Source organism: Centruroides vittatus, unplaced genomic scaffold, assembly GCF_030686945.1.
Source record: "Centruroides vittatus isolate TY-2023 unplaced genomic scaffold, ASM3068694v2 contig_878, whole genome shotgun sequence".
Classification (NCBI taxonomy): domain Eukaryota; kingdom Metazoa; phylum Arthropoda; class Arachnida; order Scorpiones; family Buthidae; genus Centruroides; species Centruroides vittatus.
In genome coordinates, this window is record NW_027122570.1 from 1,302,199 (window position 1) to 1,320,557 (window position 18,359).

Below are 18,359 nucleotides of genomic sequence, written 5' to 3' on the forward strand. Positions count from 1 at the left end.
TATATTTTTTAGAGAGACAATAATCCAAAACACACATCTAAGACTGCTTCATACTTTTTAACAGAAAACAGGAATTTTACAGTACTGGAATGAATTGGAAATTCTTCTGATTTGACCCCAATTGAACATTTATGGGATGTTTTGGATAGGAACATTCCTTCAGAATCACAGAAAAACAAGAATGATTTTCAAATGGTAATGAAGTTGCAATGGAAGAAAATACCTCTTGCAACACTGCAAAAATGAGTTAAAAGTTCCAGAGAAATTAAAGGCAGTTATTGCATCCAAAAAATGCAACACCCATTATTAATTTACAGTATGTGAAGATTTTCCTAGTGGCATTTGCAAAATTATGTTGTGTTTACTAAATTTTTTTGCATTAGAAATTCTCTACTTATTTCAAATGTTAAAATTGGTTTTCTATATTTAATTAATATCAAAAATATGTACATGTATCCATGGCATAAAGTGAAAATTACAAAATGAAAATTCATTAGCATTATAATCTTATGGCATTTTTTAAATTCATCACCTACTCTCAACTTAATTTTCTGACCCAGTGTATATGAAAATCTAAACATTTACTCTGGAGGCAATTTTTGAAAGCTTGCACTGTTGTTGAGTAAAGTAAACACAAACATGTAGGTCAGAAAGGCAGGCAAGCAAGCATGTAAACAGGCAGACCTGTCATTAGTATGCTTGTTTACATATTTGTGCTGTTAAAGCAGCCATGCGCATATGTTGTGGTCAGTATATCTTGTCAGTGCCTTGCATCATGTTTGGCCATAATTAGTCTGATTCTCCTATCTTTAGTCATTCCCAAGTTATGGGACTATTTTATTTATTTGTAACACCCCATATATAACCCTGCTAATCCAAATTTCCACTAATTCAAATAATTCTGTGCAATAGTTAGTGCAGATCAACAAGAGTGGTTCAAAATACAATAGTGTATTTTGAATTACTTTTTGTAACAATGTCTATTGCATTAAAGCATTTAGAATTTTTAAAATACTTATTATTTTACAAAATGTTTATATAATTATATAACACTGTATATTAACTCAAAACACTAACTGAAAATCTAAACCTTATAAATGACTAAATTTATTTTTATGGTTTAGATTTGTTCAAATTATTTTTTGATTTATATTCATTTTACATACTTTGGATATTAGTCATTCTATATTAGATCTTTTCTTTTTACATCTAAATAAAATAATTCTTTATTTTGATGATAAAATATAATGATTGTTTGTTATAGGAAATATGGAGTTATGCTTTATGACTATTGTATAGACCAGGGTTGGCAAACTTCTGAGATGGAAGAGCCAAACTTGTCCCTCACAACAATTTAAAAATTATTCGAGAGCCATAAATATATTTTTACAAATAAAGAAAGTTTAAAGTAATATTATTACAAGTTATTTAAATCAAAATGTTTGTAAGTTTTTAAAATCATTGATTAAATCTTTAAAGAAAGAAACAAATAATGGCAGCATGGTTGGTTTGCTGGAATGTGAAGTTAGACTTGTATGATTGGCTGAATGTAGATCTTGTGCCATAGATGAAAATTTGATTCTGATTGGCTATGTGACTTTTTTTTTGATGTTTATTATATGTATATATAGATGTCGTCCAAATTAATCAAAAAGCATAGCATACGAAAGATTTTCTAAACCCAAAAACCCAGTTGAAAGTGCAATGCAGTATTTGAACTTCAATATTTTGTAGCTCACAAATCTCTAGAAAACTTCCACTGTTTACCAAAAGTTACTTTTGATCAGTAGTGATTTGCATTTGCATCACAAAAAATGACAAGAACAGATACATGTGCTCCCAAGACAATTCATCATCTTGAAAATGTATGCAGTGCACTCCTTCTCATTTGTTCAGTTTTGCTATATTAGAAAGGTATAAGGAGCAATTATGACAAACCAGGAACCTGCTGGTATGCCCCAGTCAAGAGTTAAAAACATTGTTTCCAGGATCTATCATAAATGTCTACTAGTTCTTCAGGTAGACCCCTTGTTCAATCCATGGTTAAAGGCAGTTTGAACCAATAAAGTTATGAAATAAATATGATGAAAAAATAATGGTGAAATAATATAAATTTAATGAGAGTTTATGAAGCTTATGATTGTTGGTTTGAAAAGTCTTTGTTAACAACTAAATTTCTGAATTTTCAAAAAAGTTATATATTTAGAGTGAAGTAAGTACAGTGGAACTTCACTTAATGAGCATAATTCGTTCCAGAATCTTACTCTTAATGTGAAACACTTGTTAAGCGAAACAGTTTTTTCCACATAAATTAATGTAAAATATGATAATGCTGAAAAAAATACTCAAATATATTTTATGTATAACATTTATTCAAAGAAAATTATACAATATATATTGTTAAGGAGCATGAATCATCTTCATCTTTTCTTCTAGCATGGAATGAACCAACCTGGAATGTGAATTCGATGTGCAGAAAACAAAAAAATCACAGATAATGGCAAGGTTGCAGCCAAAGTTTTCAATGCAAAAACATGAACGTCAGACGTTCAGCACTGCTTTCCTGTAAGTTTGACAATGGTATTTGGAATGTCAGTGGAATCATGCTTGACGTTCCCAATGGCATTGTCAAACTTCTAGGCTTACAGGAAGGCGGTGCTGACATCTGACATTCACATTTCTGCATTGAAAACTTTGGCCGCAAACTCACTAATTAATTTTTAATTTAAATATTTTAAAAATTTAATTTGGAGTTGGTCATTAAATTCAATACGAGATGGCAACATAACTGCCTACCTCTAGTCAAATTAATTAATTTCTAATATTTAATTATAACATTTACATAGCCCAAGAATTTAGCATATAGTTTGGCCTGTTTATTATATAACAGGCGATGGTTGTTGATGTTTATGCATAATATGTGTGAACACAAGTTTGGGAAAATGTTTAATCACAAGTGACACTAAGATGCTAGCAGAACAAGTGCTAAACAGAGACTGATGGAGAATGTGCACAATTCGGGATTTCCCCTCTTTTCGTCACTCGTTATGCAAAACATTGCTCATTAAGCAAGTCATTTTTTACAATTTTGTTTTGCTCGTTATGCGAGGTGCTTGTTAAGTGAGTTCCATTGTATCTTTCTTGGTTTAATTTTCCTCATTTAATGATAAATAACTTAATTGTGTATAATGAAAATTGTTTTTTTAAGTCTGCATTGAACAAGTTAAACTGGAATTCTGACTGGATATTAGCTAATATTTAAAATAATTTTGATTTTGTTCATAATAGGGATTTTTACGTTTTTGATCAAATAATTTTTAAGCAGATTATTGTTTTATGATTTTCAGCATTTTTCTTCATTTTTACATTCAGAACTATCACTTATGTCAGTGTTTCTCAAACTTTTTTGTCTGGTTGCACACTGAAATTATTAAACAAAATTCACGGCACCCCTATTATTATTATTATTATTATTTTATTTTATTCTTTTTTTTTTTGCTTTTTTACGGTTAGTAAAGATATGAAAGATGAAAAGTCTTTGAAAAAAAATAAAAGTTTTTTAAAGTAAGTAAGTTTATTTCCAAACAACACAAAAACATTCAAAACAAAAGTTATTATTATAAAGGTATCTGGTGATAAAATGAGCTCTCAATTTTTTATGATTTACTAGTGCTAATTGATTCCTTAGCTTTGCTACCAGTAACCACTTCTTGATCATTAGAATCTTCACGTTTTCTTTTTTTAATGAAAAAATTATTCATGATATTGAACGACATAATTAACTTCAATATTTTATTATAAAATTTAATTACACGTTAATAATTTATTTTTTCTTGTTGTAAAGAAGAAAAATATCTTTTTATATGATGCTTTTTCGTTATTGTCTGAATATATAACAATAATAAAAACAATTACTGCATTCAACGCATTTATATTGCACTTCTACTCGCTGCAGGAACAGAAGAACAGACAACTAGTAACTAGTTCGTTTTTTTTTCTAGTATTTACAGTATCGCCAATTACCGAGTCACTGAGACAAGTGGCGACGTAACAAGATTAGTAGAAAAAAAACCAATATTCATTTTTTATAATTGTTTTAATTATTTATTTAATTTAATACTTTAATTCCATTATTTTAAGTAATTTTAATTTAATTATTTAAAAATTTCGCGGCACCCTTGTGGCGTACTTGCGGCACCCGCTTTGAGAACCACTGACTTATGTTAATAGCATTTTCTAGATAAAATTAAAGTTACACATTTAGCATATCTTTAGTCATAAAATTCTTTATCTTATTTGTTTTTTTTCATTATGTTTATATACATTTTGTCCCATACTAATATGATAAGCCATTTCTACAAATAATTGCATAAACTGAAAACATGCAAAGAGAAGATAATTTTTAATTATTATTTTAAATAAATTCTAGAACTGCTTTACGAAAGTTCACTTACACCACTTTGCTTTTATGAAAGATCTACACTAGTACTGTACCTATCTTTGTTACCAAAAGAAATCTGAAAGTGATTTTTGATATTATGAAAATGTATGAAAAGTAAACATACTGTTTAGTGTTTGTTTTGCAGCAAGCCATTTTAGAGGCATTGTGCAACTGAGCAGCAAGGTGTCTTCAAGCTTTTCCCTTGGGAACTACACTCTGCATCAAGCTGCCATAACTTTAAACTGTGTTTATCAGCATCTGTGCTTTATGTTGTTTTATTTTGTGCATCTGTTAACTAAAATAAAATGATAAAATGGAAAGTCTATTGCTTGACTGGATTGATTGGTGTATAAAGTGTGATGTCCTGTAAGCTTCTTTATTTAAGAAGAAATCAGCCAGTTTTTTCACTAAGCCGAAACAGAAAGAATGAATAATGCAATGAAAATATTGCAAAAGTTGAATTTAAAGGTAGTTATGGAGGGTTTGATTGGTTCTTGAGACCAAGACAGTTTCCTAGCTTAAAGGTTACTCCTGGAGAGAGTACTTCTATTTAGACTCCTGGAGACAATACTTCTGGTATGGTTTCATTAACTACACTGTATTTACATTTCTACTTTAGATAGGCTTTGTATTTATCATATTATTTTTGTTTTTACTATGTTCTAGTAATGTATTTTAGGTTTTGTATGTTCTTTTGTATATTTTAAGTTTTTTGTATATTTAGTAAGTTAATTTTAACTCTGGGAATGCTCAAATATTTTTCTATATAAATTAATGGTAATTGCTTCCTCCTCAGCCTAGATTCTGCTTCTTTCAGTAATTCTTTCTTTATTTTATGCCATTTTTTCTTGCGTAAGGTTTTACAGGAATGCTCTACTTTTGGATATTGGGGTAAACTTGTACATATTTCAATATGAAAAATTCCACAAATTCTTCCACTGATCTAAGTACTTAAATATTATTATAAGAAATACATTGAAACACATAAGAGTATGCATTATATAACATGTTAAGACAATCTCTGAGAAGTGGGATATATTTTCTTTAAATTTGGATATCTGAGAAAACTTAAATGGAGAACTAAACATATTCTGCTTGCTATGCTGCTGTTCAAACTTTTTAATCAAAGTCAAATTTCTTATATAATAATACTAATAGAAATTATAATTACATCACTTTTTAATACATTAATTTATGAATTTTTAGTTTTAATTAGTACTGCTATTTTAGCAACAAGATCCATTTCATTATGTTTGCAATATTTAATTTAATCATAGTTGAAAAGATTTAAATATGATAATTTTTATTAAACATCTAAAAGTTTCATTACAAAATAGTAATAAAACTTATTTTAATAGGTGTTTCAACAACTCCACCACCAAATTTAGGTTGTATACCATGTCCTGGAGCAAGTGATCCTGTTCCAATTTTGTCAGGTCCAACATTTCCACAGTCAGCTAGTGTACCATCATCTCCTGTTAGACATCCAACAGTGCAGGTAAATAAAATATAGAGTTCTCATTCATTCTTTCATTAATTAAATTTCAGAACTTGATAAATTATGTTAAATAAAATGAGCATATATACAGTACAGAATATTTTTTATATCTGTGATAAAGGTTTGCATCTTATATTCACTTTGTAAGTTGATCCTTAATTTTGAAGAGTTTTTTGTCATCTTGTATAAACCAAAGAGAAGATAATTTTTAATTATTATTTTAAATAAATTCTAGAACTGCTTTACAAAAGTTCACTTACACCACTTTGCTACTGTACAACTGTGTTGAAAACAACAGTACAATAAAACATAATCCAGGCATAATTATGTTGTTTAACATAATATGTAGACAACATACTTGATTTTGTAGCAATAAAAATCAATTTTACAGAATGAAAAATTTTACTACATGCATTTTTGATTGAATGTTAATTTTATAGTAAACTAACCAATTGCCTAACATTAGCTGGAGAACTATAAATAAAGATGCAGGAATGGATAAAATTTTGTTATTGAGACTCTTGAGAATTGGAACTTGGAACATGAGGACCTTAAATGGCATGTAATGTACTGTACAATGCATATAGATAGTTACAATATTTAAGTGGTCTTCTATAGAATTTTAAGAATCTACACATATATTACATAAGCCAAACTTTAACCTAACCTGGGATTATTTGTCAGACCATTACCTGGAAAGAGTTGCTAATTTTTCACTTTTTGCAATAGTTTTATTTACTTTTTATATTTTTAGTGCCTAAATTTTGCATTTAACATGTTTTACTTTATTTAGCTCTAAAATTGGGCCCAGGGCGTAGAAATGACCTGGACCAAGTTTTGGGTCATAGTTTTGGGGCATAGTTACAGATGCTTGCACCGGGTGCATAAAAGGCTAGTTACCGGTACCGTAGTGATCGTACACTCTTCAGCAGGAATGACACCAACCCAGTATTTCCTTGAAACAGTGTTACCACATTCATTGTTTTTCACACTTGTCTGATGACCATAGCTTTGTCAATGGTACAGCACACAATGGTCATGAGATTATTGTGTCTGTGCCATACAACATGATTTTTCACATCCATGTCTGACTACTCCCATATGTTTTTGCAAAAAATAGTTTTAAAGTAAATGACAAAAAGAAAATTTGTATTTTGTAGCAAAAATAACCATGAGAATACCAAAGATTTTTTCTGTATGACTGAAAAAATTGTATCTTTAAGAAGTCATCAAAGAAAAAATTTGTTTTTATGAAAGGAAAAATTATCTGTGAATGATTTGTTTTTCTTTTATTAAAAATAATTTTTCTGGTTTAAGTGAGATCACAAACATATAATGATAATGTTTAATAAAAACATTTAGTAAATTATTTTAAATAATTTCCTGATTTAAGGCTGTGTACTTTACTTTAATTAAAGTGATATTTATGACAAAGTGCATTCAAACTAAACATGACTAATGAAATGATAAGAATAAGTTATATATTACTAACTTAGTTTGCATATCAGTAGCATATATAATTTTAATACTTAGTGTACTGGAAGTATGGTGTTTGGTGGTACTCAGAAAGTTTGCAATCCTGTAAGAAGAAATGCATGCAGTTTGCTGGAAGCCTATGAAGTTCCATTGTCCTTTGCCCTTACTACAGCAACAAAAAGCTCTGGATGAATAGTGCAATTTTCAGGGATTGGTTAATATCACGTGACCCAAAGATGGATACAAACAACAGAATAATCATTCTTTTCCTGGATTGCTGTGCTGCATATAAAGTAGATAGACTGGATTTTAAGAATGTAATAGTTGTATTTTTTACTCCATTTGTACCCTCCAAACTCCAACCTGTGGACCAAGAGATCATCACTCAAGTAAAGAAGCATTACCATCAAAAGCTAGTGACCTATTTGTTGTAGCAAATGGAATTGGAGAGGAATGTTTTGTCATTGAAACAGAACATCTTACAGACTATGGGAAGATTATCTGTTTTGGGACAGTATCAGCAATGCAAATATTGCTAAATGCTTCCAGAAGCAGGATTTGTAAAAAAGAAAATTGATGATGATAATGACAATCTTTTAGATCAGTGGTTCTCAACTTTTTCTAGTCCATACACAACTATCATGATGAAAATAGGAAATTTCATATACCCTAAACATAGCATGTATAATATGGGTTTTTATTCACTTTATGGCTGGCTGGGAAGTTTATTCAATTAATTATTAAATCACCATTGCAAATGAAACTTTAAAACAATTCCCTTGATATCATTGATTTTTAGTTATTAATTTGCAATTTAAAATACTATAGCCTTTATTCTAGTAATATAGATGCAAAATTAACCAATATAAAAGAATTAAATTAAAATAACTGAATCCAGGTCTTTGGAAACGTATAAAATATAAAGTCCACTAAAAAATTAAATTTAGCAGCTTTTAAAGACTTGGGTATGGCAAATTTCAAATTTCCTAAGTATAAATTGAAAAAAACAAATTTAAAATTACATTCAGCAGTTATTATATATTTATTTCCATGTACCCTATGCACTTTGCCTACCATTAAGGTTATACACAATTGTAGTAATTATATACAGTTTATACTGTAGTAGAGAAATGTTATTTCAGACAAACTATAAGATGAATATTCCCAATTGAATAACTTATTGGGATCAAGCTATTTTTAATCTAAATGTACTGTACAAGATTCAATTTTTGAAGAATTTTCTAACATTGATGAGGATGTAGCTGTATATGGTGAGACAGAGGAATTAGCAGACTATATATATATGTCATTGTCGCATCTGTAATTTGTAAGTTGTAATGGTATCCACTAATGTCCCTATCTTCTCCCTGAGACACACCCTCCAATAAATCTCTCACCCACCTCGGACCCCCATGTGGCAAAGGGGGGGCAGAAAAAGACGTAAAGCACAATACAACACCTATTACAGTAATCTTATGACATATTAATCTTGGATTAATATCTCCATATATTCTGTTGATATGAAAACATTTCCTGTTAATATGAATTTATTATTTATACCACGGAATGACACCGCTGCTGCTAGAACGCCCACTAGGGGCAGCCCGGGCTACTAGTGATGTATAAGATGAAGAAGACAATGTTGAATAAGCAATTGGAGCTGCTGAAAGTGAAGTGTCACTGGTCAAATGCCCAAAAAAGAAGTGAAATTTACAATACACTGTCTTCTAGAAAGATTCTAGTCTAGAAGTCCTGACCTGAGAAATTGAGGAAATGAAGATGGAAATATTTTGTGGCAAAAATGAAATAGCTTACTCTTTATGTTTTTGTTCAAACAGTTCAAGTTTCAATGTAACAAGTTATGTGATAAATAAATATACTTGAAAGGTGACCACAGTGCTAAATTGATCAAATTCTTAAGATGTCTAATTAACAGAGTGAAAAATTTGGTCTTTTGAAATTCAGAAATTAGGAGTTTAATTGTATTGTGCCAGTTGAACTAATACATGCTTGTACAGTTTTAAAATTCAATGATTTTAATATAATAAATTGTACAATAATGGTGTGATCTAGTTTAGATTATAATATGCAGGGGTTATTCTGCATAGTGCCAAAATTACCACGGCGATATTTTTATTAAAGTGGCAATAAAAACTCTATCTAAATTGGTTGCAATAAATGATTTGAAGTGGTGAAAAAAATTTAAAACTGGTGAAATAATTAGTGATTTTTAAAAAAAAATTTTACAGCAACCACCCCCGAATATGACCTGATAGTGTGATCATTCAGTTTGGTTGGATAAAAAATTAAAAATTTTTTTCTCTTTTTTTTTTCTTAAAATAAAACATTTGTATGAACATATACAGTCAAACTTCTTCCATAACAAAGTTGCTAAATCCTGAAAAAAGTTTTGTTATACAGAAATAACACTTTTTGGTAAATAATTATTTTAATGTAATTTTTCATTTTTTTTATATAATTTAAATTAAAATAAATATAATTTTAATTTTAAGTAAATTTACATTTATGTGTTCAAAAGTTAGCTTAACTACATTTTTGTAAAAAAAAGTTGTAATTTTTTGTTACACAGAACAATTAAAATATATTTGCTCTTTATAATGTGCTTCACTCAGTGCTTCATGGAAAATACTTCTGGGCACATTTTCGTAATGTTGCAGTCCACTATGAATAATTTGAAATGCTTTTCGCATCTTGTCATTTGTTGGTTTTATTTTTTTTTATTTTTGGGTTCCTCACTATCACCTTCTTCCTCACCTTGGATTGTTGGGTTACTTTTTAAGGTTTACAAAATTTTTTAATCAGTAGGATAGTTAGTGGTAATGACATCTTTGTCAATGTTGTGATAATTGTCCAGCATAATATTGTTCATAATTTTATTGAATTGGCATAATGCTTCCCATGATTTTTGTTAATCCAAAAGTGGTAGGTAATTCATTAGCTTCATCCTGTTTACCAGAGTTTTTATTAAATTCTGCTTTGGAAAACAATTTTTTATAATGATATCAGTTACTTTGTGAATCCACAATTTTGATAGCTCAGAAATGCATTCTCTTAAATTAATTTTGTCAGCATATTGTTTCAACTCCATCAATCATTTTCCTTAAAACTCTCTTATGATAATGGAATATAAGATTTTTGATTATACCTAGATCCATTGGCTGAAATTTAAATGTTAAATTTGTAGCAAAAAAGAACAACTGTACTTTTAAGCCTTCTTGTGAATGAAGAAGGATGTGTTGGACAGTTATTTACAACTAATGTAATTTTTTTTTATGTTTCCTTTCATTTGTTTGTCTAGTTTTAATAACCAATCTTCAAAAATTTGGCTAGAATATCTCTTGAAATGAATTATTAAAATGATAATCCACTTCAAGAGACTTCATCCCTTTGAAACATCACAGACTTTTGCTTTTTCTGATTACTAAAAGTTTCAACTTTTTACTTCTTGTCATTTGCTCCAATTAATACAGTGATCCTTCTTTTCTCTGCTTTCTACCAAAGCATCAATCGTTTTTAAAAGGGAGCATTCTGTTGGATATACACTTAAGGAATAAACCAGATTCATTTTGTGTCGAAAATGTCCTTTGGCTTGTACAGTACATTCTTCTCACAAATTAAATGTATTCACTTTAAAAACTGTTTCATCTATATCAACATAAATGCAGGTTCTAACATGTTTTGCTGTAGGGGTTGTATCATTGGTTAATTTCAAAATTGATTTGCACTGTTTTTATTACGTTGATAAACTACTCCCAGGAATTCCAAACTTTGCTGCAATGTCTTTCTTTTTGGAGCCTTTATCAACTTTTTGCAACACACTAATTTTTTCAGTAATGCTTAAACACTTTTACTTTGACATTTTGTTCTATAGTATAGAAGTCTCTGCTTTCAAATCTGAAGGTAAAATAGAGAGATGAAATACAACTTTTCAATTTTAAATGCTACTGTAATTCAGTTTTCTGAGAATGCCAATAAACAAATGTAGGAATGTTCCATTGAACTTTACATAGCATTCAATACTGTAAAATGATTTAGATATGACTCATCTCAGCAACCAGCACAGGTAAGACTACTTTCTTGGTTAAATACTGTACTAAACAAAATAAAAAATGTCACTGATATTCATATTTATTGTATAGGCTGCCTTGATTTTATGATGGAAGTGTTCCCAGAAGAGGTAGCATAAACAAAATTGGTGCAAAATTAATTCATCATACTGTATAGTACAATACTATATTATGAAATGAATAGGGATGCATTTCAGGTTGCCCAAAAATTTATACAGTACAGTAATTTTTTCCAATGAAACATGTTAACTATAAGTTACGATATTACTAAGAAATACTGTATAATACAGTATTAAATTTATTTATTTTAATACATAAATATTGTAAATACTGTACAGTATTGTAATACTATAACTCTAAAACATCTGTTAATTGTAAATCATTTAGGTCAAAATGCCCTTATTGTCAGATAATGTCTCTCTCCCTTCTTTCAACCAGTTGTTCTATGGGGGCAGATTACATGATGATTTAAAAGCTAACGACCAGTATTTCACACCCCTAGGCCACAGTTTTACAAAAGGTTTATAGATTGATACCTGAAATTGAACTTAAATTCAAACACAACCTAGATGGAATAATCAACTTTTAATGATGGATAGTCTTTACAAATTTTAAAAAAAACTTTGTTATATAGACATTTCATTTCGTTATTTAGAAGCAATTTTACTTATATTTTTGGCTGAAAGATCAGTGTACAATGCAAAAGTTTGTTATACAGAGAAATTTGCTATATGGAAGTTTAACTGTATATATATGTATTTTACTTGTACTGTACAAATACTTAAGAACAAGTGTCAATGCAATTTTTCATAAATTTTATTGTTTTTTCCTGTTTCTTAAAAAATTGATAGCTTTCTTTTCTCTGATGAAATTAGAAAGTATTAAGTGTTACTTAATTTTAGACTAATGAAAGAATTAATTATTATTTTTAGTTAGGTTTTTTTTTCTGAGTTTTGCAATTTGAAAAATATCTTTAAATTTACAGAGGTTATTGTTATGAATAAAAGTTAATTTAAAATGTTTTTTGGTTAATGTAACAAAAATCTTATATTTTTCAGAATTCAACTCATTTTGGACATCTGCCATCAATAACATCATCACCTTTACTACAGAATGGTGAACCATCCACTGAGGAAATGACTCCATAAAAGTTTCAAAGTTTTCCAAAAACCATCTCTTTGTTAACAAATAGAAGATTGTCTTGTGCGTTAATTGTCACACATCATTAAAATGTCTAGTAAAATTCACCAGTTTACTTTCTTCACATCTAAACAGAATTTCAACTTTACAAACAAAAGCCAAATGAAATAGGAGTTATAGAAATAAGCATTATTCAAACGTCCTTGTTTCTGAATAACTATACCAGTGTTGTTTATTCTGGATAATAGTTATTTATGAATTTAAAATGTTTTACTGAAAACTACTTTTTTTATAAATATATTCTAAAATAGAATTAAATAGAAATATAATTAATTATTCATTGATTTGTAATTGAAGAAATGAAACTTTATGATTATTAAATAAATTTTCTGTTTCCTTAAAAAAGAATAGTTTGTTTGTGATCATGTTTTTAACAAATTAGATTTCTAGTGTAGGTTTCAAGTTTTGATTGTCTGTTAACAATCTTTGATAAGAAAGTGATTTATTTAACAAATTCATATTTGGATTTTAATATAATATTAATTAATAATTGTGTTTTCAATAAAAATACTTATTTTAGTTTGATTTTACTTGGATTGTTCTATAAGTGCATTATTGTTGTGTACAGTTTTCTTAAAGGTTGGCAAAATCCATTTCAGATGTTGGTAATGCTATATATATATATATATATATATTTGTAATAATTTTTAATGGTTTAAGTCATTTGTGAATTGAAAATTTTGGTTTTGAATTTTTTCTTTAAATTGTGTTTAGAAATTTACATTTTATAGAAGAAAGTATATCAGGAAAAGTTATTCTTGAAAATAACTAATTTTAATGTAATTAAAGCACATAGTATGAGAGTAATCTTGACCAAAATTAAGAGAGTTACTTAAAAATATCAGAATCCCTACATCTTATACAGTATATCATATTTTGATAAGGAATTGTCACATTTATAAAACATTTTCCAAGGTTTTATTTCATTATTTTCTACTGTCTCTTGCTGCACTATAACATGTCACTTGTCAAATATATCAGTGTTACGATGTTACATTGTCATTTTAATACAAACAATTGCTTTTTGGTAATTTGTGTTTGTTCTTTGTTCATATTCATACAATATAGTTTTTTTCTGTGGTAGAAATAAATGGTTAATCTTTTTTCTAAATTTTTTTAAAATTTGAATTTGAGGATAATTTTGAAATTATTTTCCTTTATTTGTGGTAGATTTGTAAGTGGTTAAATAATTCATATGTAATTAGTGAACTAATTTCAATTTGTACTTCATGACCAGAACTGCAAATATAGAAGTAGAAGAATTAGCTTTGTTGTTTATTAGAATTTCTTGTCTTGCCTTTAGCATATATTTACATACAGGGTATATTGGTAGGAAAATTAATTTTTTTATTAAATTTTGTTTTTTAATTAGAATTAGTGCATTTTATAAAATAAAATCTGTTTAATAAAATTTAAAAAACATAGTTGATGGAATAAAATTGATATTTCATTAATATTTTAGTATATTAAACAAAATTTAAAACCCTTTCATACTTTCAAATTTTAAATAATGAAGGAAACTACTTAAATTTTACTATTTAGAAAACAAACCAAAATTTAAAGTGAAAGTTACTCAGATTTTTACAGAATTAAATTTTAAATATTAATTAATTAAAATGAATTAATCAGTTTTTACTTTGTTTTTATGTAATGAATCCAGTTTTTTATTTAATTTAATTTTCTTCATTTTTTTAATTACAAACACAGTTGTTTTTTCCTACTCCAAAGTATCCAAACTAAATCTCACTGTGTCGTGAATTCATGGTCCAACTTTTTGAAATAAGAATGCTTTTATTTGACCAATATATAAAATAGAAGTGAAGTTTTCAAAAAATAAAATTTTCATATTTTTCTTTACAAAGTCGTCATACTGTTTCAGCTAACTATCCAGTTCACATTTTTGATATTATCTTGTGCTAATACAAAATGTCACCATGTCAGGTGAATATAACTGAACAAAAATAAGTAGATGTGATATATTTGTGCTAAAAATCTGTTACAGATATATTAGTCATATTTCTTGCAATTGTTGCCTTATATGAACTTGTCTTCTTCTTATTCTGTAATAAAATATTGTTGTTAATGTTGTATCAATGTGATACTGATCATTTATGACCTTTTAGAATACATGCTATATTTGTTGTTGAAATACAAGGTAAAATTTAAAAAAAAAAAAAAAGAAAAACGATGTAACTTTGTTATTTCTGATGATATCGTTACGAGATATTCCACTTTGGTTAATTTCTTATCTTCTATGATGTGATATTTTAATTAATATCTAATGTAAATTCAGTATAATTGTTTGACATATTTGCTATTTCTGAAATAATTTGTCATTCTTCTAATGGTTATTTTGATTCTTAAAGTTTAAGATTAGATATACAGAAAACATATTTTATTTTGTACAAATATATATAATTGTCATATACATATATATATATATATTAGTGTATAAATATTATTGAAACAATTTTCACTTAAATATCAGAATGTTTGGAATTAATAAATCAGTTAAATTATCGGAGAATATTTTTGAGATTAATTTCAGGGATTTTAGTTTATATTCTGAAATCTCAGGTTGATAAATGCATTAAATCAAATTTGATGTTCAATTTAAGATATATTAATTTGTTCAAATTTAAGATAACAATTTTGATAATAGTATTTGAGTTTAAAGTTATAAATGGCTCAAACTATGACTTTTGTTACTTATAAAAAAGAAAAAAAAAGAATTTGTATAATAATTGTATAAGTGAATAATTTACATCGACTGAATGAATTTGGTTCGGATGTTGTATGTATATGTGTATATACGAATATATACACACACTCATGCCTACCATTGCATGAATAAATGAATAGAATAAATCAGGAGAAAATTGTTTGGCTCTAAGAGAGGAATAATAAATTGTAAATGTCATAATGAAAAATTGATATGTTGAATTGTAAAACTGTTTTTGTGTTAACTTAAAGTCAGATCAACTTAATGAAAACTATAATTACTTTTATATAGGAATGGAATGGAATGGAATATTTTTCAAAGTATATTTGTTTATAAGTTGAGATATATAGAATTCATCTGATTTTTTTGTTATGTGATGCTATCTTTTGAAGTCAAAGATCTCAATCAAGATAAAAATATTTTTTGAGTTATGTTAAAAATTAAAATATTAAATAAGGAATTTTGATTTTTGTTTGATTTTCAGAGTCAGCAAGCATTTAATATGATAAAAAGATTTAGTACAGAAAAGTTTCAAATTATTTTGGTTTTTTAACATGGAATGAAAATATTAAAATCTGATATTAAAATGGAAAATACTTTTTAAGATTCAGTTTTTATGAATCAATACTTATTTTGTCATTTATTTAGCAATTTAATGTTATGACTGTATGAATGATACATATTTCAGAAATGTAAAATTCATTATTTTCAAGTGTGAATGTTTATTAACATTTAAATCTACTTGAAATTGTTTTATTAGAGAATTTGTGTAAAGTTTTAATAATTATTACCCCCAAATAATTTCTATTGAAACTTCAATCAATCTTATTCTGTTACATGATATTAGAAAAAAAAAATTGTTTAAGAACAATATTTGTTAGTAGTATAATTTCTGTATTACTTTTTAAATGTTCTATATATTGAAAAAAAATGTATATTCATTATTATTATTTTTTTTCCAAATACTTTTGGTGGTGATAATATGATGTACATAAGAATGATAAAAGAGATTGTGTTGAATGTATGATTCCTAATATTGTGTACAGACAGATAACCATTATGACTCCGTGTCTGCCTGTGTGAGGTCTTCATCAATAGAAAATAGAATATCCATTTATTCATGGAAATTTTTGATTTTATTTTGTCTATTATTTTTTAATTATTGACGTTTTAACCTTAAAGCATTCTATAAGAGAGACACTTTCCCTGAAAACTAACAGTTTACGGCATACAAATACACATACATTATTCGGAATTATATTTTACCATCAATATGTAAAATACCACAAAAATAATTTTATTAATATAAAAACGGCATATATTAAGTATTTATAGCATTTAATTTTAAAGCTCTCCATTAACATTAATTTCGCACCGTTTCATTATTAAATCTTTATTAACGTCATACTAGTATAAATGAAAATATTAAAATATTTAACTCATCGTAGACTGTATATCTTATTAAAACACTACACTCATGACACCTTATAAATTTGCAGCCGTGTTTATTCGGTACAAACGAACGTTTTCGGTCGTGTTTAACGACCTTCTTCAGGAAATATCCAAAAAAATTCGAACACAACGAAAATCTGCAAAAACGAACAAACTTCGGAACGTTTTTAAAAATATTCTAAAGAGAATTGCGTGCGCCATCTCTACATCGATGCGTATTAAATAACACATTACATGAGAATAAAATAAAAATAAATAACAGACAATAAAAAGTAATATGCTCCTTGGAGACATTAAAATAAAATACAAACATAAACTATGGTGCAAGCCGAACGGCGCACAGAACAGGGAAGGAGAGGGGCTGTGCAGAGACAAAAAACTACGGTTTCTGTCCTTGTGTAGGCTTCCGCATATCCGCTTTTCTGAGGTTTACACGTCGCCTGAGCGCCAGGCTGCAGATATTTTACTAGCCTCTCTGAAGTTGATAGATTGTCCTTTTTGACTTGCTTTGCAGATATGCCAAGCTTCTGTATAACGGAGGTGCTTTACGTTGCGAACTGTTTGTACTAATCTTGCTTGGGCCCATTCAGCTTGGACTTCTTGGGGATCTGCCAGGACGTAAGTCGCCAACGCTGTGCATGGTTGTTCGCTTCTTATATTTCTCTGATGTTCCGCCAGCCTTTCCTTGAGTGATCTTCTGGTGGCTCCGATGTAAAATAGCTTATTTTGCCTCCGTGTGTCCGTAATAGGGATCCTGTAAACCCCCGGAAGGGAGTTAGTGTCCATGGCGTCTTTATCCGCTCTTAGCAGCTGGTATATAGTGGGATTCCGTTTATATATTATTCTTTTGTTTGTGGCAGTTCCTATACGTCTATAGATGCTGCCCAGTTCCGCTCTGTATTCCATCAATGTAAACTCCTCTGTATTTAGGAGGTTTCGCTCCTTATTGCGTGTCGTAATCTCGCTAGTGACAGCTTTAGGACTGATCCCGTTCTTCTGAGCTAGCTTAATGATGTAGTTCATCTCTTCGTTTTTGTCTTGGGTACTACTACAGTGTGTGTGTGTGCTCGTGCCGCGAGCGCTCGGAATGCTGCGAGTTTGTACGTCGGCGGGTCGTGCGAGTTCCATGGGATAAAGAGTTTAAACTCTTTATCCCATGGAACTCGCACGACCCGCCGACGTACAAACTCGCAGCATTCCGAGCGCTCGCGGCACGAGCACACACACACTGTAGTAGTACCCAAGACAAAAACGAAGAGATGAACTACATCATTAAGCTAGCTCAGAAGAACGGGATCAGTCCTAAAGCTGTCACTAGCGAGATTACGACACGCAATAAGGAGCGAAACCTCCTAAATACAGAGGAGTTTACATTGATGGAATACAGAGCGGAACTGGGCAGCATCTATAGACGTATAGGAACTGCCACAAACAAAAGAATAATATATAAACGGAATCCCACTATATACCAGCTGCTAAGAG

General features: G+C 28.7%; 1 protein-coding gene across 1 annotated transcript in view; it reads left to right on the forward strand.

The window, feature by feature from the left end:
* LOC136983202 (protein ILRUN) overlaps positions 1–16,552 on the forward strand; it is a 69,809-nt gene extending 53,257 nt beyond the window's left edge. Inside the window, exons 5-6 of the mRNA XM_067279889.1 lie at positions 5,800–5,939; positions 12,562–16,552. Of these exons, the coding sequence (XP_067135990.1) occupies positions 5,800–5,939; positions 12,562–12,651 (230 nt within the window). The 3' untranslated portion in view covers positions 12,652–16,552. The remainder of the gene's footprint in view (positions 1–5,799; positions 5,940–12,561) is intronic.
* The last annotated feature ends 1,807 nt before the right edge of the window (positions 16,553–18,359 follow it).